This window comes from Macaca nemestrina, chromosome 3 (assembly GCF_043159975.1).
Source record: "Macaca nemestrina isolate mMacNem1 chromosome 3, mMacNem.hap1, whole genome shotgun sequence".
Taxonomy (NCBI): Eukaryota; Metazoa; Chordata; class Mammalia; order Primates; family Cercopithecidae; genus Macaca; species Macaca nemestrina.
Genome location: NC_092127.1, coordinates 42,046,269 through 42,073,677, shown reverse-complemented (window position 1 = coordinate 42,073,677; position 27,409 = coordinate 42,046,269). Strand labels below are relative to the sequence as shown.

Below are 27,409 nucleotides of genomic sequence, written 5' to 3'. Positions count from 1 at the left end.
CATCCAGACTGCAGTGCAGTGGCACGATCTTGGCTCACTGCAACTCCTGCCTCCTGAGTTCAAGCGATTCTCCTGCCTTCGTCTCCAGAGTAGCTGGGATTGCAGGCACGCACCACCATACCTGGCTAATTTTTTTTGTATTTTTAGTAGAGGCGGGATTTCACCATGTTGGCCAGGCTGGTCTTGAACTCCTTACCTCAGGTGATCCACCTGCCTCAGCCTCCCCAAAGTGCTGGGATTACAGGCATGAGCCACCACACCTGGCCAAATACCTATAAACTTTTATCAGCAGTCACGACAAAATTCCTTGGTTACTGTAATGTCTAGGTTGATTTTTACCTATAATAAGTTCCTTTGTTGTACGAACTTACTATAGGTAAGAATCTAAGTGCTCTTAGTCACTGTGTTTAATCCAGCTAAACTTTAGTCACTGTGTTTAGCTAGATTAAACAGTGACTAAAGAGAGCGCAAAGGTAGACTGTTCAACAGCATCCTGGTTGAACTTCTCCTCTAGACACTTACCTGAAACTGATTAATAAAAGGTGCTATATTTAATCCAAGAGTACGTTCTGTTCCTTGAACAGCATTCTCCTCTAGGAGTGTCTGTGATTCCACAAGCAACCCAAACATCAGCACATATTGAGGAAAGATCTTGCCTCCAGATTGTAGTAAACACCTAAGGAAAAAAGTACATATTTTAAAAAGCTTTTGCAGCTGGGCCACAGTGGCTCACGCCTGTAATCCCAGCCCTTTGGGAGGCCAAGGTGGGTGGATCACTTGAGCCCAAGAGTTCAAGACCAGCCTAGGCAACATGGCAAAACCTCATCTCTATAAAAAATATAAAAACTAGCCAAGCGTGGTGACATGCACCTATAGTCTCAGCTACTTGGGAGGTTGAGGTAGGAGGACTGCTTGAATCCAAGAGGTAGCAGTTGCAGTGAAATACATCCCGCCACTGCATTACACCCTGGGTGACAGAGTGAGACTTTGTCTCAAAAATACATAAAACAAAAGAAACCCTTTGTAATCCCCCCAATTGTATAAACATCAGTAACTAAGAATCATGATAAATCAGTAAAGAGCTACAGATTACACAGAGTCTAATGGATTTTCAATTATTCATGGCTGGTATTTCAGAATAGTAAACCACTAGAAATAATTTCTCAAGTCAAAGTACTGATCAATGAAAGAGAAAAATGACCAGTTAGCTATTTAAATGAACATACGTCTTTAGATTCAGGAGTCATCAATGGATGCTAAAACTAGTAGGTCAAAGTTTGATTAGGAAAATATCCTTTTACAGTCTCAAAGTATCACCCCCACAAATGACTTATCACAAAGGGGGAAATAGTGACTTACTGAATGGAGAAATGTGTAGATACAACTTAAACCATGTGATTGTATTAACATCAAAAATAATGGGACAGTCTGGGCACGGTGGCCGAGATGCCTATAATCCCAACACTGTGGGAGGCCAAGGTGAGAGAATTGCTTGAGCCCAGGACTTCAAGACCTGCCTGGGCAACATAGCAAGACCCCATCTCTACAAATAAACTAGCCAGGTGTGGTGGTGCACACCTGTAGTCCCAGCTACTCAAGAGGCTGAGGTGGGAGGATTGCTTGAGCCCAGGAGGTCCACACTGCAGTAAGCAGTGACTGCACCACTAAAAAGACATGAAAACTAAATGGAATATATGATCCTGGATTGGATTCCAGACCAGGAACAGAAAAGCTACAAAGGACATTATTGTGACAACTGGTGAAACCTGGATAAAGTTTGTAGCTTAGATAACAGTATTGTGTCCCTGTAAATGTCCTGATTTTAATAATTGTACAGTGATTATATAAGTGAATGTCCTATGCATTCCAAGGTATTAGGAGTAAAGACACATTGTATCTATGGTTCAGGGAAAGAGCCTGAAATGTTTTTTCCCGAACAATTTAGCAGATGTGGCAAAATATTAATAGTTTGTGAATCTGAGTGTAAGGTGTATGGTAAGTTCTTTGTATTATTAACTTCTCCAAAGGCTTGAAATTATTTCAAAATAAAAGGTTAAACACTCCAAATGCAAAATTAAAAAAAAAAAAAAGTCCAAATACTCTAATACTCGAGGAGAGAGAGTCAAGTGTTAACAAAATCCTTTTTCTTCCTACAGTTGACCTTGGGTTTACCTTCTCTTTCTCTGAAAATCTTATAAGAATAAAATGTCAGCTGTGTTTATCAGCAACACTGCTTATGGTTAAAAAAAAAAAATCTCTTAATAGATAGACTGTATCTGGACGGAGAGAACTATGAACAAAGGATAAATGCCTGACGGGAACCCATACCACATGTGGGCTTCCCTGAGAGTGTAACCAGGTGTTCATATTGCTAGGCCGTGGAAGCTGTGCCCATGGGAGAAGAGTTGCTATATGAAGCGAAGGGCTCTTAAGCCAAGGCAGCTTCCACACCTACCTATGTAGTCTTGTTTCCTCACACCCGAGCTATGTGCTATGTGGGTGGGCCACCTACTGACATCCAATGAAACAGAGGTGGAGGATACTTTAAACCAAGTAATTATTTTCATTTTCCACATTTACAATCAAATGTCAAATCTACATTTTTACTGAATATTCCAAGCTTGTTCCTACTTGAATTTCTAGAACAGCATACTAGGCAGGTGAACTTTATATTATCGTATGTACATTTCGCAGTACCTTTTTACTCCTAAATTAAATATTTAGAGTAAGAATCCACTTATAAAAATATAGAACTAAACATTTCACCAACACATTTGTTCATATCTTAAAAAGTAATTCATAAACATTTCCAAAATTATATACTATGCAGTCTCCCTAAATAGATCATTAAAACCTAGACAAGCTAAGCTATAAAACATCCCATTCCTCAAAACTACTTTGGCACTACTGCTCTTGAATTAGATTTCAATTAGTTCTCTGGTCTCTTACTAAACTGATTATCTCAATTCCATAACCACTTAAAGATATCTAAAGCAAGGACAATTAAATTATGATGACAAGACGTGGCAACTAAATGCAATGTAAGACTCTTGATTAGAACTAGACTGGGAAGAAAAGCAATGAAGAATATTACTGGGGTAATGGGAAATTTTAATATGCACTATATATTAATAATAGTGTTTTATCAATGTGAAATATCCTGAGTGATAATTTTATTGTGATATGTAGGAAAAACATTTGTTCTTAGGAAACACATGCTAAATACTAAAGAAAAGATGAAGTTTATGATGCCAACAATCAACTACCAAATGGTTCAGTAAAGTAAACAATAATCTAGTGTTCTCTGTTATTATTCTTGCAATTTTTCCTAAGTTTGAAAATTTTCAAAATAATACATTTGAGGAAAAGTTAATAAGGAAACAGTCTGCTCTTGTAACAGCTCACTCTCTCCTAAAGACAAGCTAACAGGAAGCCATATCCCCAGCCATAATGTGAGGAGCAAAGATTCAGCAAGCAAAGTTAAGAGATGACTCCAAGTGTAATGGCACCAGATTGATAAAGATAAGTCATGATTCTGCACCAGGATAATCTCTCTTCACCCACTAAATATAACGACATGATCCTTTAGAGTTGTAATAAATCCTATATTCATAAATTAGCCTAAGAATGGACTCCACCCTGCCCCCAGTGCTTTACCCATTGTTGCTATTCCTTTCCTATCAACTTTTTGGCATATTAGGTAGTCTGGTAGAAATTCAATCTCCACAGTTAGTGAAATTTCACACCTCATAATAAAATTGCACAGCTCTTAACCAAATTCCAATCTATGCCTTTACCAAACTGGCTACAATTTTATGTCTTCCCAAATCACTGGAAAAATCTTTTTTCCTCAAAAGGATCAAGTTTAATTCTGAAAACTCATGTTATTAAAATTATCTAACAACTGACGTTATCTGCTAATTGTGATGCATTTAAGTGAAAATCAGATCTAATTTTCTTCAGGATCACAAAGGTCTCTGAAAGGAGAGACTAGCCACAGAACTTTATGTTGCTTGACTAACAACCCTTCACTCCTCAAATAGCCACAAGAGGGTACCATTCTATGAAATTAGCAAGTTAAAAAAGCACACAGGTTAATAAAAGCTAACCTTATAGTCATGAAATCTATGGGAGAAAGAGAGTTGGGAACGATATCATGTGAGTCACTGAAGTAGTCTTTGGAACATTTCTATTTATAAAACGTAGGTTGAGCCCAGGAAGTCAAGGCTGCAGTGAGCCATGATCATGGCAGTGCACTCCAGCCTAGGCGACAGAGTGACAGCCTGTCTAAAAAAAATAAAACTTCTGACACCAAGTGGTGGTGGCGGGGGGGCAGGGAGGAGGTTCCCACCCCAAAAAATTCTCAGACACCTTTTGAGTGTACTACAACTGAAATCAATACTGACATTACCTGGAGTTAGCATCAAGTGCTATAAGGGCTCCATCCCACATGACTGCCCCCAGTTCTGATGCCAACTGTAGGTCCTGGACTTTCAGTACTTTTGGCCATGTATAAAACTGAAACCACCTTTGCAAAAATTATGGCAGTAAAAGAAATCTAACATAGCTCACTCCATTCTGCTTCTAACCTCACAAACTGACTGTCTCAGGCATAGGGTAAGCTAACTGTGGGAGGAATTTTAGTTTATAGTTTAACTTTAAAGCAAGGATGATAATAGTCCCTTCCTGAAATGAACCCTCTCCTTGTTCAGGGACCAAAACAGCCACTGTAGAACTAAGGAAAGGCCACAAGGTTAGGATTATGGGAGGAGCCTGAATTCTGCTAAAATGTAGGCACAGTTAAATGATACCCAGTCATTGTACCCTAGCTTGCTTTTCTATAATGCCCTACTGCTCAGGAATCATGGAGCCAGAGGTCACAAGATGTGTAACTGCCCCAATTGCTCCTATAGATAACATCAGTATTGTAAAACCTAAGATTGGTCTTTGAGATATTTTTCAGACTCAACTGCTCCTATGACTCCCACCCAGAAACTTCACTCAGCACAGGAAGACTGTTTTTGACATCCCTATGATTTCATCCCAAACCAGTCAGCAGTATCCATTCCCTAGCCACCAGTTCACCAAATTATTCTTTAAAACTAGCCTCTGAGTTCTCAGGGAGGTGGATTTGAAAAACATCTCCCATTCCTCCACTTGGCTGCCTTGTGATAATTACACACTTTTCTTTTTTTCTTTTTTTTTTTTTTTTTGAGACGGAGTCTCACACTGTTGCCCAGGCTGGAGTGCAGTGCTGCAATCTTGGCTCACTGCAACCTCTGCCTCCCAAATTCAGGCGATTCTCCTGCCTCAGCCTCCTGAGCAGCTGGGATTACAGGCACACATCACCATTCCCAGCTAATTTTTGTATTTTTAGTAGAGACGGGGTTTTACCATGTTGGCCAGGCTGGTCTCAAACTCTTGACTTCAAGTGATCCACCCACCTCGGCCTCCCCAAGTGCTGGGATTACAGGCATGAGCCCACCTAAACTTTCCCTACTGCAACTTCTGCTGTTCTCACTGTACTGGCTTTTCTGGGCAGTGGGCAAGAAGAACCCATCAGGCTGTAACAATCAAGGGTTCCCACAATGTCCTCTTTGAGTTCACTAATTTGCCAGAATGGCTCACAGAACTCAGAAAAACACTTTACTTATATTTACGGATTTATTACAAAGGATACAACTCAGGAATAGCCGTATATAAAGTATACATAGGGCAAATATGATATTGTGATTATAATAAGATACATATATATCTGGTCTTCATCCTGTTTCCTGCCACAGAACTCCTAACACCCTTGGAACCTACAGAATGGTGTCTTCTGTATGCTAATGAGATAAATGATGACTCAGGGCCCCTACCCAGCCCTAGGTTGGGGGCTAAAAGACCATGGCAAGATTAGAGGATTGGGACTTTCCATCCAACCCACTAGCCTCCGGAGAGAGGAGACACACTGAAGGTTGAGTTGATCACTAATAGCCGGTGATGTAATCAGTCATGCCTACATAACAAAGCTTCCATAAAAACCCAGAAAGACAAGGTTCAGACAGCTTCCAGGTAGCTGAACACATGGAGGTTCCTAGAGGGTGCCCAGAGAGGGCATGGAAGCCCCGTGCCACTTCCCACATGCTTGCTCTATGCATCTCTTCATCTGGCTCTTCATCTGTATCCTTTGTAACATCCTTCATAATAAATGAAATGGGCAAACATAAGTAAAGTGTTTCCCTGAGTTCTGCGAACCACTCTAGAAAATTAACGGAACTCGAAGAAGTGGTCTCAGGAACTTCCAATTTACAGCCTGTGAGAAGTACTAGTGACAACCTACTACTTGTAACTGGCATATGAAGTAGGGGGCAGTCTGTGGAACTGAGTCCTCAACCTGTGGGATCTGACACTATCAACTAAGTGATAATCAGTTTAGTTCTCCGTTATCTATGCTTGCAATTTTTTTTTCTCTGTTATTATCCTTGCAACTCAACTTCTATATGTGAATGAGATGAATGGTGACTAAGACCCCCTCCCTACCCTTAGGTTGGGGGCTAAAAGATAGTGTCAGATGTTAGCTATGTTCAGATAAAATGACCATTGCTTTGAAACTCTGCTTATCTTTACTAACATTGAGTGTTTTGTTGTTACTTACATTACTGCAACTGCTAGACTCCTCAGAAATCTTTTGCAAAGCTAAATGATACTTCAGAACCATCCATGCCTTCAGCAATGAAAAAAATAATGTTGTAACTCAAAAGTCTAACAAAATACAACAGACTGGGTAATTTATAAAGAACAGCAACTTATTTGGCTGACTGTTCATGGCAGAGGGCAGAGAGATAGAGAGAGGAGAGGGAGAGAGAGAATGGGAAAGAGGGCTGACCTCATCCTGTATAAAAACCCCCACTCCCATCCATGATAATGGCATTAATCCACTTATGAGGGCAGAGCCCCCCTGACCTCATCCCCACTTAAATATCACACCTCTCAACACTGTTGCAATGAGAATTAACTTTCCAACACATGAGCTTTGGAGGAGACATTCAAACCATAGCCATGGTTTTTAAAAAAACAAAAAACGAAAGAGTTTACCAAGCCTTCAAGCTTTCCCCTGTATTTTAAACTAGCATGAGTGAATAGAACTTAAGAATGAACTTTTTTTTTTTTTTTTTTTGAGATGGAGTTTCGCTCTTGTTGCCCAGAGCTGGAGTGCAATGGCGCGATCTTAGCTAACAGCAACCTCCCCCTCCCGGGTTCAAGTGATTCTCCTGCCTTAGCCTCCCAAGTAGCTGGGATTACAGGCATGCGCCACCACGCCTGGCTCCTTTTATTTTTTAATTTTTAGTAGAAACGGGGTTTCTCCATGTTGCTCAGGCTGGTCTCAAACTGCAGACCTCACCTGTTCAGTCCGCCTCGGCCTCCCAAAGTGCTGGGATTACAGGCATGAGCCACCGCTTCCAGCAAGAATGATCATTTAAAAACAACTGCAGATCAGGCACAGTGGCTCACACCCATAATCCCAACACTCTAGGAAGCCAAGACAGGAGCCCAATTACAATACATCACAGTTAACAGAATGAAGACCACATGATCATCTCAATGGATACAGAAAAAGCATTTGACAAAAATCACACTTTCATGACAAAAGCGTTAAACAAACTAGGAATAGAAGGAAACTACCTCAACATAATAAAAGCCATATATGAAAAGCCCACAACTATTAATATCACCACACTTGAAGATATATATATCTTGGTTTCAAAATATAGTTCTCCACTAAAAGGAACCAAAAGGAACCAGAGTCCCTTGGAGAAAGACTAATCCTAAGGTTGGGGTTGAGAAAAATTCAAGATGAAAATAAAACATCTGGTTGCACCAAAGTAAGAACATGCTCAAAGAATTATGGGAACGTGTCAAAAAGACACAGGAACTAGTTTAAAGGACCTCCCACTGGCCAAACCTGGGACGATTTTAGCATCAAATGAAGTCACATGTCCTGAAAAGTAATGCTTAAGGAGCATACAATGATCTTGACTTATTTTTACAGTTATGCCATTAAAGAACTTAAGGAATTTACATAAAATCTGAGCTCAAAAAAAAAAAAAAAACCCAAAAGTTATTATGTTGTGTTTTACCTGGATATTGCAGCTTTTTCCATTATTTCCTGCTGAATGAGCCCAGATGGCTCAATGACATCCAATATAATTATGCTCCATAACTTGTCTGATTTTGGCCTTTGTAACATAGCAGATTCATCCTCCACATGTCTCAGCCAAAACTCAAGTGTTTCTTTAGGAAAGTGATTGGCTTCAGATATGAGGTCCAGAGCAATACGATGCTGGTCTTTCTCCACAGAACTGTATGGTTTAACCTGCCCAAGTGTGCCAGCAATAAGAGGCAGAATAGAGAAGCCTTCAGACACATCTAACACGTAGAAAGGTTCAGGGATGTTCTGTACAGTATTACTCTGTCCAGTTCCAGAGTTCATCTCATTCTGACAGTGAGTATCCATGGTCTGATACAGTTTCTCTGGAGTCAGTGAAGACAAAACTTTGCTCATTGCCATTTTAAAGCCTTCATGATATGGGATGTTGTTAAGCAAAGCAATTTCTGTAGATTCCAATACACATGTCTGCTCTACAGCATCTGGTTTACTGGTCTGAAGGTTAGCAAGGGCACTACAAAGTTCAGCCTCATTTCCTAATGACAACAAGTCTTTATTCTGGGTAAAACTTCTTGCAACATCCATTTCACATTCCAAATCCAAGACACTAATACTCTGGATTCTTAAGTAACAGTCTTGACAAGACACTTCCATCATCACATGGTCTCCAGGCTTTATCCAGTAGTCTTCATTAAACAGTAAGAAAGAAAAAACAAAATATATGGAGTGCTTATAAGCCAGAGGATCACATAAACATCTCCATCCTCCATCTAACCCCCCATTCTTTAAATCACTATAGAAAGGATTACAAATACTCATTTAATATACAAAAAAAAAAAAAAAGAGAACAGGAAAACCCTACCAGATTTACTTAGGGAAAAACTGAAATTTGAAGATTCAGTCAACCAGTAGCATAATGGAGACATTCGAGAGCTCCATTATTGACCCTGAGACTATCAGTGTGATAATGTTTTTACTGCCATCACTAGGTCTCTCCATATCCCCAAATTGGGGTGTTGGTGGAGTACTGCAGCAGACTCTATCATCTTTGGTAATGAAGGCTAATAACAACAAAGATAAAATTCAGGGATAAATATCAAACCTCACTTTAGCTTAAAGGGACATTCTTTTCTCTAAGAGAAATTTCCAAAAGAACAAGGTAACATTCAACAGAATTGTATCAGTTATATTTGTTAACTGTAAGCATTCTTGCATGTCTAGGAACTTCAAAGTATAAAGAAGAACCGAGTCCTACAATAAAGACCATATCATACTCCTTTCATATGTGGGAAAACTTCCGTTTGTTTTGTTTTGTCTTTTGAGACAAGGTCTCACTCTGTCACCCAGGCTGGGATGCAGTGGTGTAACAAGGCCCCCTGCAGCCTCCAACTCCTGGGCTCAAGCGATCCTCCTGCCTCAGCCTCCCAAGTAGCTACAACTACAGATGCATGCCACCAGGCCCAGCTATTTTTTTTTTTTTTAAATAGAGATGAGGTCTTGCTATTTTACCCAGGCTGGTCTTGAACTCCTGGGCTCAAGTGATCCTCTCGCCTCAGCCTTCCAATGTGTTGGGATTACAGGCATGAGCCACTGCGCCTGGCCTACATGTGGTAAAATTTTAAAATGTAAATGTATAAATGTATAATCGCAATTCCTTCTCATTAGCCCTGGAACCAGTTGAAAATACAAGTTGTTACACTTTTTTGGGTTTTTTGGAGACAGTGTCTTGCTTTGTGGCCTAGGCTGGAGTGTAGTGGTATGATCACTGTGGCCTCAATCTTAGGGCTCAAGCTATCCTCCCACCTCAGCCTCCAGAGTAGCTGGAACTACAGGCGCTCACCACCATACCTGAATTTTAAAAAATTTTTAGAAGAGACCAGACTGTTCTCAAACTCCTGAACTTCAGCAATCCTCCTACCTCGGCAGGAGGATCCCAAAGTGCTGGGATTACAGGTATGAGCCACTGAGCCCAGCCATAAATTGCTATTCTTATGCTTAAACATAGAAATGTCCTGTCTCTAAGAAGGATTAAAAAACAAAAGACATCTGTCTAAGTTACTACAGGTAAAAGAGAGTTAAACACAAGTAAAAAATATCATTCACTGAGTGCCAGTCACTGTGGTAGGCATTTATACCTACCATCTCTAAGAATCCCTAAAACAGTGCTGCAAGATAAATGGTATCATCCCATTTTTATATATACAACATAAGCTCTGAGAAACAAGTGGCAAGGATGGCCAGGAGGGATTCAGTAAGTAGCAGAGCCAAGAACGGAATCCAAATCTACCTAACTGACTCCAAAAACAACATACTAGCCACAAAAATATACTGATTCCAGGCTTTTATGACCTTGCCAAATTAGATCCCTTGATTAAGAAACTAAACAGAAATAGATGTATTAACTTCCAGTTTAAGAAGGGTAGAGTTTCTCTCTCTCTCTCTCTCTCTCTCTCTCTCTCTCTGTGTGTGTGTGTGTGTGTGTGTGTGTGTGTCTGTGTGTGTGTCAGGATCTCCCTCTGTTGCCCAGGCTGGAGTGCAGTGTTACAATCTTGGCTCACTGCAGCCTCAACCTCCTGGACTCAAAGGAGCCTTCTTCCTCAATGCCCCAAGTAGCTGGAACTACAAGCACTTGCCACCATCCCCAGTTAATTTTTTTCATTTTGTAGAAGCGAAGTCTTGCAGCCGGGCACAGTGGCTCACACCTGTAATCCCAGCACTTTGGGAGGCCGAAGTGGGCAGATCAAGAGGTCAGGAGATCAAGACCATCCTGGCTAACACAGCAAAACCCTATCTCTACTAAAAATACAAAAAAATTAGCTGGGTGTGGTGGCATGCACCTGTAGTCCCAGCTACTCAAGAGGCTGAGGCAGGAGAATCGCTTGAACCCAGGAGGCAGAGGTTGCAGTGAACTGAGATTGCGCCACTGCACTCCAGCCTGGGTGACAGAGTGAGACTCCATCTCAGAAAAAGAAAAAAAGAAGTGAGGTCTCGCTATGTTGCCCAGGCTGGTTTAAACTCCTGGCCTCAAGCAATCCTCCCACCTGGGCCTCCCAAAGTACTAGGGTTACAGGTGTCAGCCACCATACCCAGCCTAAAAAGGGTTGTTTTTCTATATAATTCAACTACTTTAAACTTACATTAAACCCATCGAATCACTGTAAAAAAAATTTCCATACCAAAAAAAAATCTTTAATACAGAACTTCCCTAGGGAAGTTCACAGATCCATGAACTCTCTAAAACTGAAAAACTTTGTGCTTGTATGAATGTGTACATTTTTATGACCCAGGGCTCCACAGACGTCATCAGCTTCTCTAAGGAATAAGAACTCCTGCACTAAAAGCAGTACTTTTCCAATACTTCCCATGAAATAATGGAGCAGGACTTCTTTCATCTACTGATAACTAGAAAAATCAGAGCTGAAGAAATAATTATAGGTTTTCCAAGTGCTATGCAACAGAGTTGTGTTTGTCTCTCTTAACCACAAATATTACCTATTTCAAATTTCTTTTGGAAAAAAAAAAAAAAAAATGGAGTTCTGAAAGATTTAACCAACCTCCCTTGACTGAAAACTTCGTATCGAAAGGATTTTTTTTTTTTTTTTTTTTTGCCACTGACTCGAATACTTAGAAGATTAAAGCAAAAGGTTTAAAAAAAAAAAAAATTGACAAGACCTACCTGTAAGGTCCTGTACGGGGTAGACAGCCTGTTCCCAACATGTTTCCTCACTAGGACTTGTGGATAAACTATGTTCATCATCAAGCTGGAGCACAAACCAAACCATAATAGCATCTAGTATGCCTTCTTTAATAACAGGAATACCAATCTTATCAGGCTTTTTAGTTGCAAGACTTTTTAATTCCTGAGAAAAATGTAAAAGGAATGAAAGGGTTTTATGTATTTCATATATACATGCCTCAATGTCTTACCATTTTCCATCTCTGGAGTTCTTAGTCCTGCCCAGCTCCCTGAGGGATTCAGTACACTGGCACACCTATAACCATGTTAAGGCACAATGGTTGGGAAGCTCTGACCTATTTTATTGGAATACCATGTAGCTATTATTAAAAAGAATGAAGCAGATATATATTGCTGATATGGAGAGAAGTCCATAATATATTGCTGAATGAAAAAGGTTAAGTAACAAAGCAGTGGAGATTGTTTTGTTTAGAAAATAGAGGGGGATGGAAGGGGGTAGGGAGAGAGAGGGAGTAGGGAGAGAGAAAGAATGTGTGAGAGAGAGAGAGAGAGAGAGAGGGAGTGTGTGTGTGTGTATGTACAGAAAAGTAGGTCTGGAAAGACGCACTTCTAACTAGTGACCTGGGGAAAGAAGGGTTGAGATTTTAAAGAGGAAGAAAAATACTAGGACTTTTTCCTTTCTATCCTGTATTGCTTGAAAGTATTAAACAGACATGCATGACTTTTGAAACTAAAACCTTAATAAGATTTGTGTGTGTGGCTAAGAAAAATTAAAATTTTAAAAAGCCTTAAAATAATAAAAGGATAACTGGCAGCTACAGACGTGTTACTTGCTACTGAAAGTCATAACAGGTAAGGAATGCTCTTGAAGCTCAGAAAGCTCAGCCTCAGTAAGCAAGGCCAAATTGTTAAATTAGTTCCAGATCACCTCAAGAACAAGGTGGTAACAAATAATAAAGGAAAGCTTCTATTAAGTTATAAAAATCTTAGGCTAGCTGGGCATGGTGGCTCATGCCTGTAATCCCAGCACTTTGGGAGGCCGAGGTGGGTGGATCATTGAGGTCAAGAGTTCGAGACCAGCCTGACCAACATGGTGAGACCCTGTCTCTACTAAAAATACAAAAATTAGCCGTTCATGGTGGTGGGTACCTGTAATCCCATCTACTCGGGAGGCTCAGGCAGGAGAATCACTTGAACCCGAAAAGTGGAGGCTGCAGTGAGCCAAGATCACACCATCGCATTCCAGCCTAGGCAATAAGAGCGAAACTCTGTCTCAAAAAAAAAAAAAAAAAAAATCTTAGGCTAAAATTACCCCCCCCCAAGTATTCTATCTCCAAACAGGTTTCACTTATAACATTTATGTCCTTGAACATTGAACCTTACTTATTAAAGACCTTCAGAGAATTCTATGTAACCTTTCCAATTTCTTTCGGCACCCCCTTTTTTTTTTTTTTTTTTTGAGACAGAGTTTCGCTCTTGTTGCTCAGACTGGAGTGCAATGGCGCGATCTTGGCTCACGCAATCTCCGCCTCCCAGGTTCAAGCAATTTTCCTGTCTCAGCCTCCCGCATAGCTGGGTTTACAGGCACCCGCCACCACACCCAGCTAATTTTTTTGTATTTTTTTAGTGGAGACAGGGTTTCACCATGTTGGCTAGGCTGGTCCTGAATTTCTGACCTCAGGTAATCCACCCGCCTCAGCTTTCCAAAGTGCTGGGATTACAGGCGTGAGCCACTGTGCCCAGCTGGGCACTTTCTTTATACAGAACATCCTCACACCATTCACCAACACACACACATACACACTAGGGTGATCAGCTTCTCTTGCTTTTCCTAGGACTATCTTGGTTTCAAAACAGAAAGTCTCAAGTCTTGGAACCCTCTTCAGTCCTGGGCAAACCATGAAGGCTAGTCACCGTAATATACATACAACCTAGAGATTTGGATTATTGTTCATTTTGTTAATTTGAAATGGCAGCATGATACAGAGAAAAGTCAGAAAGACCTAGGTTAGAATTCCTGCCCCTGTATTCACATGCTGAATAATTTGGGTGGGAATTATTTAATGTAAGCAACAATTTCCTCATCTGCGTAACACAAGGATAATTATAATTGTATGGCAGTATGTCATAAGAGCTGCCTAATAACACAAGTGAAAGCACCTGGCACCCTATACATTCCCAACAATCTTAGGGGGGGTTTTCTTTGTATTTAAATAAGTGGGCTAGGCACAGTGGCACTCTAGCCTGGGTGACAGCAAGACACTGTCAAAGAAAAAAAGAAAGAAAAGAAAAGAAAAGAAAGCAAGGAAAGCAAGCAAGCAAATAATTTCAGGAAGAAATTCTAATTACCCTTTAATCATTTTCTTTACATACAATAAGTGGAATCTTCATGCAAACTCATAAAATAAGACTGTCTGTCCTATATATTATTTTAAACAATGCATGAAATTTAATGCTTGAAAATAGTAACTGAATTTTTTTTCACCTGAAGGTTGTTGAAGTCTACTGTCATAATTTCAAAGCACTCTGTCAAAGCCAAATATCCTCCAGGAACTCGACTCATCTTCTCAGTTGTATAAGGTTCAACTGTTTCTTCAGCATCTACAGAAGAGTAAGCTGGACTCTGAAATTTCACATTTGTTGGCAAATGGATACCAGCAATGTCCTTAATACCCACTCTGGAGAGACACAAAATAGGGGACGGGGAGGAAGATGGATTTTTTTTAGAATCAAGTAACATATCCAATATTGAGTCCAGAAAAAATAAACACAAAAATGAAATAAAACCGCATGAGCAAAGATTTCTTAAGCATAACTACATACACACACACACATACAACCACTAACTATAAAGGAAAACAACTATAAATAGGTCTATAATAATATTAAGAATGTCTGCTCATTTAAAAAAAAAAAAAAAACACCCTGTAAGAAAGTAAAAGGCAAGCCACTGAGAGAAGATATTTGTAATAACTATTATTCAGTAAAGGGCTCATATCCAAAATATATTTTAAAATTCCTGCATATTAATAAAAAACAAAAATGGGCAAAAGACTCAGACACTTCACGAAAGAACATATCCAAATGGCCAATGAGCACATGAAAAGGTGCTCGGCTTCAACAGCCACCCTGGAAATGGAGTTAAAATCACAATGCATACTACACATCTGACGGAATAGAAAAAAACAAGTAGTCAATACCAAGTATGGTAAGGATACAGTCTCATACACCATTGGAGTATCAAATTAGTAAGATCACTTTGGAAGACTACTTTGTAGTGCCAACTCGAGCTGAACATACCTATTCAGATTCATTCTTAATGTAGGAAGCGTTTCACAGTGTTTGGCATTTCTACTTCTGAGAATATAGTCAACAGAAATTAATACATATTATCACCAAAAGAATGTTCAAGAATGTTTATAGCTACACTGCTTCTGATAGCCAAGAAAACTGATATAACCTAAACATCTATCAGTAGTATAACAGACAAATCTAGTATAGTCATATAATGGACTATGATTCAGCAATGAGAATAAACAAACTAAACACAAAAGAAGCTAGGCACACAAAAACAAATCACACTGTATGGTTCTATTTGTATAGAATTCAAAACAAGCAACACTAATCTATGGCGTTAGAAGTCTGGATAGTAGGTGCTCTAGGGAGAGTGGGGTGCTGGTAAAGAGAAGGGGGTCCTTCCTGTGCACTTTATATTATATAGCGGTAATATTCTGGTCCTTGATCTCAGCACTGATTACCCAGGTCTATCAACTTCATGAAAATTCATCAAATCATAAACTTATGGCTCACACACTTGCTATAAAAATGTTTGATGTCAATAAAAATTTACATTGGACCACGCATGGTGGCTTACACCTGTAATCCCAGCACTTTGGGAGGCCAAAGTGGGAGGATCACTTGAGTCCAGGAGTTAAGAGACCAGCATGGACAACATAGCAATATTCTTCTAGATAAAATAAGATAGAATAAAATAAAATAGCCAGGTATGGTGGTGTGTGCCTAGAGTCCTAGTTACTTGGGAGGTTGAGGCAGGAGGATCACTTGAGCCTAGGAGTTCAATGAGCTATGACCACATCACTGCACTCCAGCCTGGGCAACAGAGCAAGACCCTGTCTCAAAAACCAAAAAAAGAAAAAAGAAAATTTACAATGAAAAACACTTTATAAAAATTTAAACAACATTTTTAAAAGGAAAATACTCCAACCTCACCTCACCTCAACTCAATGGCATTTTTTTTTTGAGAATTTGCCTTTATAAAATTTCAAAAGTTCAAATAATCTACTTTTACAGATTATTTTATTACACTCTCAAAAGATGAATCAGCAAATGGAACTAATGATTTTAATAACTCAAAATTAAAAGTCACAAGTTGAAACAAAAAATGTGACAATTTTTTTGTGTGTGAGACAAGGTCTCACGTTGTCACCCAGGCTGGAGTACAAAGGTGTGATCTTGGCTCACTGCAACCTCCATCTACCAGGCTCAAGCAATTCTACCTCCACTTCCTGAGTAGCTGGGACTACAGGTCCACGCCACCACACTCGGCTAGTTTTTGTATTTTTTACAGAGACAGGGTTTCGCCATGTTGCCCAGGCTGGTCTCAAACTCCTGAGCTCACGCGATCCGCCCACCTTGGCCTCCCAAAGTGCTGGTATTACAGGCGTGAGCCACTGCGCCCGGCCAGACAATTTCTTTCTAATGTAATATAAACTACGTGAATATATATTGTCAAAACTTCAAGCAATATGGTAAAAAGTCCACCTTCATAGTACTCGTCCTCTCATTTCTTCACTGTTAATAGTTTAATGTGTATCCTTCCATACCTTTTTTTAATATTTGTGTATAACACTCTATTTGTAGGTTACTGAAACATTCTGTTCCATTTGTGAGTCGGGTGTATTCATCATGCCTGTTCATTTCTCAAAAGATACTTCAGTGTATCTTTATTAAAAATGAGAATATTCTCTTAATCACAGCAATTAAATTCAGTATTATCTAACCTACAGTTCATATTCTGTATTTGTCAACTGAATCAAAAATCAATAATGCAGGTAGGGCACAGTGGCTCATGCCTGTAATCCAAGCACTTTAGGAGGCTAAGGCAGAAGGATCCCTTGAGTCCAGGAGTTCAAGACCAGCGTGGGCAACACAGCAAGACCCTGTCTCTATAAAAACTTTAAAAAATTAACCAGACATGGTGGTGCACACCTGTGGTTGCAGCTCCTCAGGAGGCTGAGTGAGAGGATCACTTGAGCTTGGGAGGTCAAGACTGCAGTGAGCTATGATTAAGCCACTGCACTCCAACCAGGACAACACAGCAAGATCCCATCTCTCTCTCTCTCTCTCTCTCTCTCTCTCTCTCTGTCTCTCTCTCTCTCTCTCTCTCTATATATATATATATAGTTTGTTTCCCAATACAGTTCGTAGTTTCAATTTAGCTGTCCTGTCTCTTTAATCTCCTTTCATCTGAAACAGTTCTTCATCTTTGCTTTGTCTCTCATGTCACTGACATTTTTTAAGGTAGGCCAATTGTTTTACAGAATGGTCCCAACTTGAGTTTGTCTGAGGTTTTCTCACAATTAGATTGCAGGCTGCACATTTTGGATGTGGTACTATATAAGCAATGCATCCTTAAAGCACCGAATCTGGAGGAATCTTGCTGTTGATGTTAGCTTTAATCACCTGGTTAAGATGATGTGTGGTCACATGGGCCTGCCGGGGGACTAGGGGCAAGGGGAAGGAGAGCATTAGGATAAATACCTAATGCATGCGGAGCTTAAAACCTAGATGATGGGTTGATAGGTGCAGCAAATCACCATGGCACATATATACCTATGTAACAAGCCTGCACGTTCTGCACATATATCCCAGAACTTAAAGTAAAATTTAATTTGATTTAATTTAAAAAAAAACAAAACAGGCCAGGCACGGTGGCTCACGCCTGTAATCCCAGCACTTTGGGAGGCCAAGGCAAGTGGATCACCTGAGGTCGGGAATTCGAGACCAGCCTGGCCAACATGATGAAACTCCTCTCTACTAAAAAAAATACAAAAAAATCAGCCGGGCATGGTGGCGGGCACACCTGTAATCCCAGCTACTCGGGAGGCTGAGGCAGGAAAATCACTTGAACCTGGGAGGCAGATTTGCAGTGAGCCAAGATCGCGCCACTGCACTCCAGCCTGGGCAACAAGAGTGAAACTCGGTCTCAAAAACAACAACAACAAAAAAAAAAGATGCTGTGTGGCTTCAGCCCTATATACTTAAAATCTTCCCTTCTGCAATAATTTGAGAGATACTTTGAAACTATATAAATGCCCTGATCCTCATCAGATTTCCCTCCATTGATTTAGCATCTATTCATGATTCTTGCCTCCCAAAAAGTAATTCTGCCTCATTTTTTTCTATAATATTAATCGGCATTGACTGTAAGGACGAGCTGTACTTTTATCCCCATTTATGTATTTATTAATCTGCTTAAGATACATAGAAATTTATGGATTCTTATTCAGTGGGTTTTAACATTAGGACCCTTACTTATTTTGGTGATTAAATTGCCCCAGGTTTGGCCAGTGGGAGCGTCTTCAAGCATGCTGCTGTGTCCTTTAAAGTGCTCCCCTTTCCCCCACCAAATCCCTTTTTGAGCACTTCCTCACTTTCTAATACAAGGTGCCCCAGAATCATCTTGAACCTATTCCGCCCCAGTACTAGAATCAGCCATTGCTCCAAGAAGCTATAGTTCCTTCTAGTGAGAAATGGTATTTAAAAACCAAGATCTGGGTTCTAGGTATGCTCACTGCTCCTAAGATTATGCCTTGTCTTTCTCACTTAACAGTATACCATAAACTTGTTTCCTGTCTATACATGTACCTTAACCATTTTTTTGCATAATACTGCATTAGGTGACTGTTACATCATAATTTATTGAAATACTTTCTTATTAATATAAACCTTCAGATAATTTGTTTGCTTTAATTTTTCCAATTACAATATTACAGTGAACATCCTTGTACACACATCACTGCACACATGTATGAGTATTTATCAGGATAGATTTCCAGACACAGAAATGCTAGATCAAGGACTACAAACATCTTTAGTGTTGCTAGAAAACGCCAAATCAAGCTACTAAAATGTTGCACCAACAGTGTATAAATTTGCCCTAAACCTATGAGAAAATAAGATATCAAACAACTTTAATGTGCTAACATAAGTAGTTAGAAAATGTTATCCCATTGGTTTTAATTTCCATTTCTCTGATTAATAGACAATTATATTCATGCTTTGTTGTAAAAGTTGCAAATATTCATCTCAGTCTGTCGCTTGTCTTTTAACTTCATAGTATCCTTCACCAGAGAGATTTTTTTCAATGGTTTGAAAATGTGGTCACATTAGGCCGGACGCGGTGGCTCACACCTGTAATCCCAGCACTTTGGGAGGCCTAGGCGGGCGGATCATGAGGTCAGGAGATCAAGACCATCCTGGCTAACACAGTGAAACGTGGTCTCTACTAAAAATACAAAAAAATTAGCCGGGCATGGCGGCAGGTGCCTGTAGTCCCAGCTACTTGGGAGGCTGAGGCAGGAGAATGGCGTGAAACCAGGAGGCGGAGCTTGCAGTGAGCAGAGACTGCACCACTGCACTCCAGCCTAGGCAACAGAGCAAGACTCCATCTAAATAAATAAATAAATAAATAAATAAATAAATAAATAAGAAAAAAACAAAAATGTGGTCACATGTGTCAATGTTCTGTGGCTTCTGGGCCCTACTCTGTGTTTTGCTTTGGAAGGTCTCCATCAAATAGATTTTTTGACATTCAGATGTTTAACTCACCCAGAATTAAAAGCAGGAATCTAACTTTTTTCCCCAAATGAAGCACACCATTTCCATTTCCTGAATAGTTTATCCCTTCCCCACTGATCTGAAATACCACACCTGTATCATATACTAAATCCATATAAATTCAAAGGTCTGTATCTAGATTCTTTATTGTGCTCCACTGATGTATTTGTCTTTCTGCATCAATACATTACTGTTTTTTATTTCTAGGTTATTATATCTAATAAGGCAAGTTTTCTTGGATATTTTTCTTGTTAAACATTTGCTTATTGAGATGAACATTAAATTCAGCTAATTAGGTGCCAAATGGCAATTTTTATAATAATGATTTATAAATGTTTCCACCAGTTAAAACAGTAGCACTCACATATATTTTGTCAACACCTTTCTTCATAGTCCTCAACCCATACTGCTGAACTTTGTTTAAAAAAAAAAAAAAGATATTGGCCTCATTCATCCAGACCTACACCTACTCAACCAAACTGTACACCCTTTTTACTTTTACAAAAGCTCCTATAGCGCTTCTACTGTAGTCAGGCACTCATTTGCTAAATAAATGAGTCAATAATGAAGTTATTCTTTTGCAAAATGTAGATACCAGCCATTTAATTTCTACTTTGCTTAGGCAAACAATATTAGTGGTCTCCTAAAGAGGAACTATTGAGGGAAGGAGTCCAGTCATGTTACAGCAAGAAATCTCAGCAAGACACAATCTAGCTTTTCTGGTGGGCAATGCAGTAAGGCATCCCTACAGCCTGAAAACTGTACATATTCTTTAACTCAGTAATTCCTTATTAAGGAATTTATCCTAAGAAAATAATAGAAACAAATCCACAAAGACATAAGTACAAAGATGTTTATCCTACTTCTTAAAAGCAGAAAAGTGGAAGCAATCCAAAAATTCTAAACTCCAATAACTACAACACCAAGAAGTTGATTTTTTAAAGTCATGAACGAAATCTGTTACATGAAAAGGCTCACAAAGGAAAAGCAAATATATTTACTGAGTTTTTAAACAAAATTAAATTTACACACACATACATTTACTTACATAGAACTAATATTCAACCAGTACATTCTAATTCAGCCAATCTGCTAATTAAGTCCACTGTCTGGTTAGTGCCCTGTGTCCTACCAATCTCTAAACATTTTTACTATCTGCCTGTTACTAACATACAAAGAAAAAGAGTAAACGAATATATAACAAAGATGAAAAGTAGTTACTTACTGGTGAGGGGTTCACAGTGGTTTTCATTTTTTTCAAACCACTTACCAGTATGTCCTAAAATATTTATATGCTACATTTACGATTAAGTTATTGGTAGAAGCTTAGAAAGATCCTAAAATTCCATCCAGCCCAACTATAAATCATTATAGTATTAGTGAAATTTTTAAGAAAAGGGAAATTGAAGTAATTAAGACCAAAATTTATTTTCACTGTGGAATCTTTCATTCCAACTTCACCTAAAATCAGTCAGAACTTAGTATTTTTCTACATGAATCCATAACAACTAAAGAGTACTAAGTTGTATCAAAATTAATTCTCCATTAAAAAAAGAACTGGCTTTAACCATGAAGTTTCATTTAAAATAGGCAAAAAAAAAAAAAGAATAAAACCAGTGTAAGCAGCATGAATTTAAAGGTCACAAAACTACAAATCCTCACCCAAATACATATTCACTAACTTATCTCTGTAATATTCTCTTTACAATTATTATTTTTCAATATTTACTATTTAAATAGTCACTTACTGATATGGTTTGACTCCGTGTCCCCACCCAAATCTCATCTCAAATTGTAATCCCCATATGTTGAGGGAGGGGAATTGACTGGATTATGAGAACGGTTTCTTCCATGCTGTTCTCATGATAGGGAGTGAATTCTCACAAGATCTGATGGTTTTACAAATGGTAGTTTTTCCTACACTCACCCACGTGGTCTTGCGCTCTCTCTCTCTGCGCCCCCCATCCCCCTCCTCACCTGCCTGCTGCCATGTAAGACGTGCCTGCTTCTCCTTCTGCTATGTTTGTAAGTTTCCTGAGGCCTCCTCAACATTCAGAACTGTGAGTCATTTGAATGAAACTCTTTCCTTTATAAATTACCCAGTCTTGGGAGGTTCTTTATAGCAGTGTGAAAACGGACTAATACACTTACCTATGCTGTCTTCTTATCTCTGCACATTCTACTGCCATCCCAAATATAACAGCACTTGCTGGTATAACTTTCCCATACTTTTCACAATTACAACTTTCACCTTTGGTCTAAAAAAAAATAACAATAAAAATTACATTATCACATGTATTAAAAATTTGTGTGCATAATAAGCTATGAAAATATAAAAAACCTAAAAAGACAATAAGTAAGGATAAAGTAAGTTAAAAATTTTTTTTCTTCCTTAAAAAATATTTTTGGGTTGGGCACGGTGGCTCACACCTGTAATCCCAGCACTTTGGGAGGCCAAGGCAGGTGGATCACGAGGTCAGGAGATCGAGACCATCCTGACTAACAGGGTGAAACCCCATCTCTACTAAAAACACAAAAAATTAGCTGGGCGTGGTGGCACGCACCTGTAGTCCCAGCTACTTGGGAGGCTGAGGCAGGAGAATCGCTTGAACCTGGGAGGCAGAGGCTGCAGTGAGCTGAGATCACACCATTGCACTCCAGCCTGGGCAACAGAGCGAGACTCCGTTCAAAAAAATTTTTTTTAAAAGTATTTTTGGCCGGGCCTGGTAGCTCACACCTGCAATTCCAGCACTTTGGAAGGCCAAGGAGAGAGGACCACTTGAGGTCAGGAGTTTGAGACCAGCCTAGGCAACATAGCATGACCTTGTCTCTACAGAAATTTTTTTTTGTTGTTAGCCAAGTGTGGTGACATTGGGAGGCTGAGATGGGAGGGCCACTTGAGCCCAGGAGTTCCAGGTTGCAGTCAGCTAAAAAACGTGCCACTGAGCTCCTACCTGAGCAAGAGATTGAGACCCCATCTCAAAAAAACAGAATAAGTATTTTCATTGCTATATATGTATGTGTATATATATATTTTTTTTCTCACAATACAAATGCAAAGGGCACAAGAAAAGAAGGAGGATGGGAGGGGTAAAGACTGTAAGTCTGCATAGAAAAAAAGACTTGGGTATGACTTTGATCAATAAATCAATATCATTACCTACTTAAAAAATAAATTGCTTGGCCAGGAGCAGTGGCTCACACCTGCAATCCCAGCACTTTGGGAGACCAAGGCAGGTGGATCACTTGAGGCCAGGAGTTTAAGACCAGCTAGGCCAACATGGTGAAACCCTGTCACTACTTCAAAAAAAAAAAAATTGCTCTTTTCAACCTTTAGCAATTTTAAATCCAAATCATTTTCTGTTAATATTGAATTTTTATTACATATTAAAATCCTTTCACTGATAACACATATCATATGAACCAAATCAATGATTTGTGGGCTACAATAGAGGATTTCAATGCAAAATATAATTTGGCAATTATAAGAGTTAGTCCTGTTCAATCCATAGCCTGGGTTCAAAAGGCACCTGAAAACAGTACCAAACCAGCTATTACTATACTCCCTTCTGATAATTTGCCAAAATTCTAGGCAGTGAGGTCTGTAAGACTTAAAGTATCTCCGTTTTTCAACCCTACTCAAGAATTCCATAGTCAGTCCCTCCATAAAGTAATCTCAATTCCTAAGAATTCTTCCCTGGAGTATTTTTGCCTGTATATTTCATTCAGGCACATAATTATACATTGAATCATGTTGTTAGTAAATGTTTTTGTTTTGTTTTGTTTGAAACGGAGTTTCGCTCTTGTTGCCCAGGGTGGAGTGCAATGGCACAATCTCGACTCAATGCAACCTCCGCCTCCTGGGTTCAAGCGATTCTCCTGCCTCAGCCTCCCAAGTAGCTGGGATTACAGGCATGTGCCACCACACCCGGCTAATTTTGTATTTTGTATTTTTAGTAGAGATGGGGTTTTTCCATGTTGGTAAGGCTGTTCTCGAACTCCTGACCTCAGGTGATCCACCCACCTTGGCCTCCCAAAGTGCTATGATTACAGGCGTGAGCCACCAGGCCCAACCAGTAAATGTTTTTTGCAGAGATTTCTTTCCAACCACACTGTATGTACACCTTGGCAAAGGAAAATATATTTCATATTACTTTGTAAATATACTAAGGATTCAATAAATCTCTGATGAAATAATGAATTCTTAAACAGTTTTAAGTATTTTCATACTGCTTACCTTTGGCTGTAAAAGTAAATGCTCCCATGCATGAATCAAACTCTCCACAATTCCTTCTCCAAATAAACCTGCATCGACAGTTTCTGTTACAACTAGGGACACTCTATAGAATGATTTTTTAAAGATATATGTAAGTAAAATATCATGCTATTATATAAAGATGTCAAAGCTGAGAGGAGAAAGGAAGAGTATATTATAGAAACAATTCATATGTAAAATGTCCTAATACTTTTAAGATCTACTACTGAATCTTGAGGAACTTTACTCGAATGCTACTTAAGCTCCTTTGTTCTCCACTGGCTCCTTCTCCTTGGTTTGGAAGATGGAGGGCCGGGGGAGGTGGGGAATGACAACCTTCGCTTGGCCTTGTTCCCTCTCCAGGTTATTTTTTCATTGCCTACATCTTTAAGAGTGGTTCATACCTTTTACCTTTACCAGTCTCTTCCTTAATGCCAAGTAAGAAGACTTCCATCTCCAACAGTCTATAAAAATATTATCTACCATCAATAACTCCCTACTTACCAAAATGAATCCTCTTTGTCAGTTATCATTTTTTTGATCTCCAAATAACACTGATTGCAGGAGAGAGCCCTCCCTCTCAAAATCTATCTCTACCTTTTATGACCCATGTTTGCCTCCTACATGTTGACTGTGCCTCTCTTATCACTTCTTTTGCTTTACCCACTGCCTGAGTCTTAGAAAAAGCCTAGTCCACAGAACTCTGCTCTTCTGTCCATGCTTTCTTTCTAGAAAATTTTACTCAAAGACATACGAAAATATTTTCTCCCTTCTCTGAATTCCTTCAGCATTTATTGCCAGTATCACACATTTATGTAGCTATAAGATAAGAAAAGTTTCATGAATATTCTTTATCTTTCTATCTAGACTGTAAGTGCCTCAAGGGTAAGAATGACTTTGGTATCCTCCACAGTGCCTAGACCCAACATCTTATATACAGAAAATACCCAGTATTTATGATTGCATACACTTAGAATGTGAAAGGTGTTTCAAATCATCTAGTCCAATACCTTGAGGTCTAGACATTTGCTTAAGGTCAAAATAAATAAATAATAGTCTAATCTGGAATCCACAGCTCCTGGTTCAAAACCAACAGATCTTTCTACAACATTATCTGTGAGAAAAATGATTAAATTAAGGTAACTTTGATTCATGCCGACTCATGTCCCTCTCAAAATTCATGTTGAAGCCCTTAACCCCAAAACTGACTGTATTGAAGAAGGAAAGCCTGTGTAAAGACACAACAAGAAAGCAGCATCTGCAATCCAGGAAGAGAACCCTCACAAGAAACCAAACTAGCCAGCACCTTGATCATGATCTTCCAGTCTCCAGAACTGTGAGAAAATAAATGCCTATTGTTAAAGCTACCCAGTCTGCGGTACTTCGTTATGGCAGCCCGAGTGGAACAAGACAATTGAGGAAAATGCTTTTTCCTATAAAATGGGTATGAAATTTGCCTTAATCTAACAGGAATTTTTTCATGAGAATAAATGTAGAGACCATTCAAAACTGTAGGTACTATGTTAACATAAATACTATTATATATACATGGAAGAAGACTTTTTAAAGTCATAGTTCATATAAGGCACAAAAATATCTTCTTTCAATACAAACTGAATTGAAGTAAGATTGGAAGATAAACCCAGAAGAGATAGGCAAAGTAAGTGCTACATAAAGAAAACTTTGTCTCTAAAGTGACTAGTGTGGAACCAGATCATTTTCAAATTCCTTCTAGCTCTAAAATTCCATCACCCTTGTGATATAGATCACAGTGAGAAAACATACTAAAAAGCCAAGACTTATATTACTTATATTCAAATCATTTAAAGGACCCATGCCAAAATACACTGACAGCTGACATTTCCAAAGCTTTCATTTTAAACAAATATATTAACACAAAATGTGATAAGTCCATTGAATCTGAACTGCTTATGATTTCTTTTTAAATACAACTTTTAAGTAGTTAGTGACCACACAGGATTATCCATTTTTACAAATGAGAACACTGAAATTAACAAAGGTAAAGTAACTTGCTAAGATCAAGTTTATTTCATCCCTTGCCACAAATTTTTCACAAGATCTTTAAATATTTTTAATAAAGAATATAATTTTATTTAAATGTCTTAATAGTAAACTATTCTATCCTATATCCATATCTTTACAAAATAAGGGTTTTGTAGCATTTTGTTTGGACTAAAAGCTAGAAATATATCTTAGTTTTTTAAAAATAGAGAAGTATAAACAGTAAAATTAGTTTACATGATAATACCTTTCAGGAATATGTTTTGGAATCTCTATGTCAAGTGACTTCATATGTAAGAGTTTGATCCCTGCTTCCATCTTGTTTGCTGCCACGACATCACAGGCAAGTTCATACATGGTCTTGGATAACTCACAAGCATACACGGAATGTGCTCCAGCTTTTTTAGCAAACATGCTACAAGGGAAAAAAGTGCTCCATCAAGAAAAGACAATCTACTGTATTTTCTCAAATTTTAAGGAAATGATGATGCTAAAATGTGGGGTTTTTCCTTTTATTCTTTAACACAATCATTACTCATTCTGCATTAAAAAATTAATATTCTTGTCTAGAAACAAATCATACAATAAAACATGGGATCTACTCTATTAAGACACAACTGGCATTATATCTTTAATGAATACTAACGGGCTTTAACTTAGACAACCAGATTCCACCAGAATGTTAACATAAAAAAGACTCTTAAATTCATTATTCAAAATGTCAATAATCCCAAATTTTTCTTAGCAGTTATGTCCAGTTCTTGATAAAAGTTATAGTAAAAAACATAATAGTTACATAAATAACCCTAATAAGATTATAATACTTTTAAATTCCAATGTTAAATTTTCTATATCTGCCAAAATCTTTAATTTACATTAGAATACATGTATATATCATCAAAATGCAATTACTACCAACCTTAGTATTCCAGTTCCTGCTCCAATGTCCAAAACACTTCTGGACCCCAAACAAACTGCCTTCTGGATTGCTGCATTATAAATCGTATTCCTCTTGGTGTCATTAAGCATGATAAAGTGCCAGCGTTCCACCAACCAGTTTGCAACACGATAAAAATTCTCCTTTGCATCACTGAAATCAGGGTTTAGCTTCACTGCTTTATGAAAATACCCAGCTGCTTCATCCCTAAAGCCCATTCTAGAGTAAAAAATGACAAAGACAAAATATATTCAACTATATGCTATCATACTGCAGTACCTTTGTTTATGCCAATCACCTGGCCTGGGAATCCCATGCCAGCACCCCAAATCCTGCCAACCCAAGTGCTACCTCTTTTGGGAAGTTGTCTGTGAGGAATGCAAGCCTCAGTATTTCTTTATTTTCTGAACCACTATGTTTACATATTTCAGGAGACAAAAAAGTACCTGACTACGAATTACTATTATACTAACGCATAGCAGAAGA

The 27,409-nt window shown here is 38.7% G+C and overlaps 1 protein-coding gene across 2 annotated transcripts in view; it reads right to left on the bottom strand.

Annotated features, from left to right (window-relative positions):
- LOC105463445 (protein arginine methyltransferase 9) overlaps window positions 1-27,409 on the bottom strand; it is a 51,498-nt gene that overhangs the window by 8,330 nt on the left and 15,759 nt on the right. Inside the window, exons 3-10 of one of the 2 annotated variants that reach the window (XM_011710523.2) lie at window positions 26,906-27,142; window positions 26,234-26,401; window positions 23,947-24,049; window positions 21,861-21,967; window positions 14,335-14,527; window positions 11,829-12,012; window positions 8,124-8,838; window positions 523-676 (exon numbers count right to left, since the gene is read on the bottom strand). In XM_011710523.2, the coding sequence (XP_011708825.2) occupies window positions 523-676; window positions 8,124-8,838; window positions 11,829-12,012; window positions 14,335-14,527; window positions 21,861-21,967; window positions 23,947-24,049; window positions 26,234-26,401; window positions 26,906-27,142 (1,861 nt within the window). Of the gene's footprint in view, window positions 1-522; window positions 677-8,123; window positions 8,839-11,828; window positions 12,013-14,334; window positions 14,528-21,860; window positions 21,968-23,946; window positions 24,050-26,233; window positions 26,402-26,905; window positions 27,143-27,409 lie in introns of those variants that run through there. The other variant, XM_024787249.2, reaches the window with a different exon arrangement.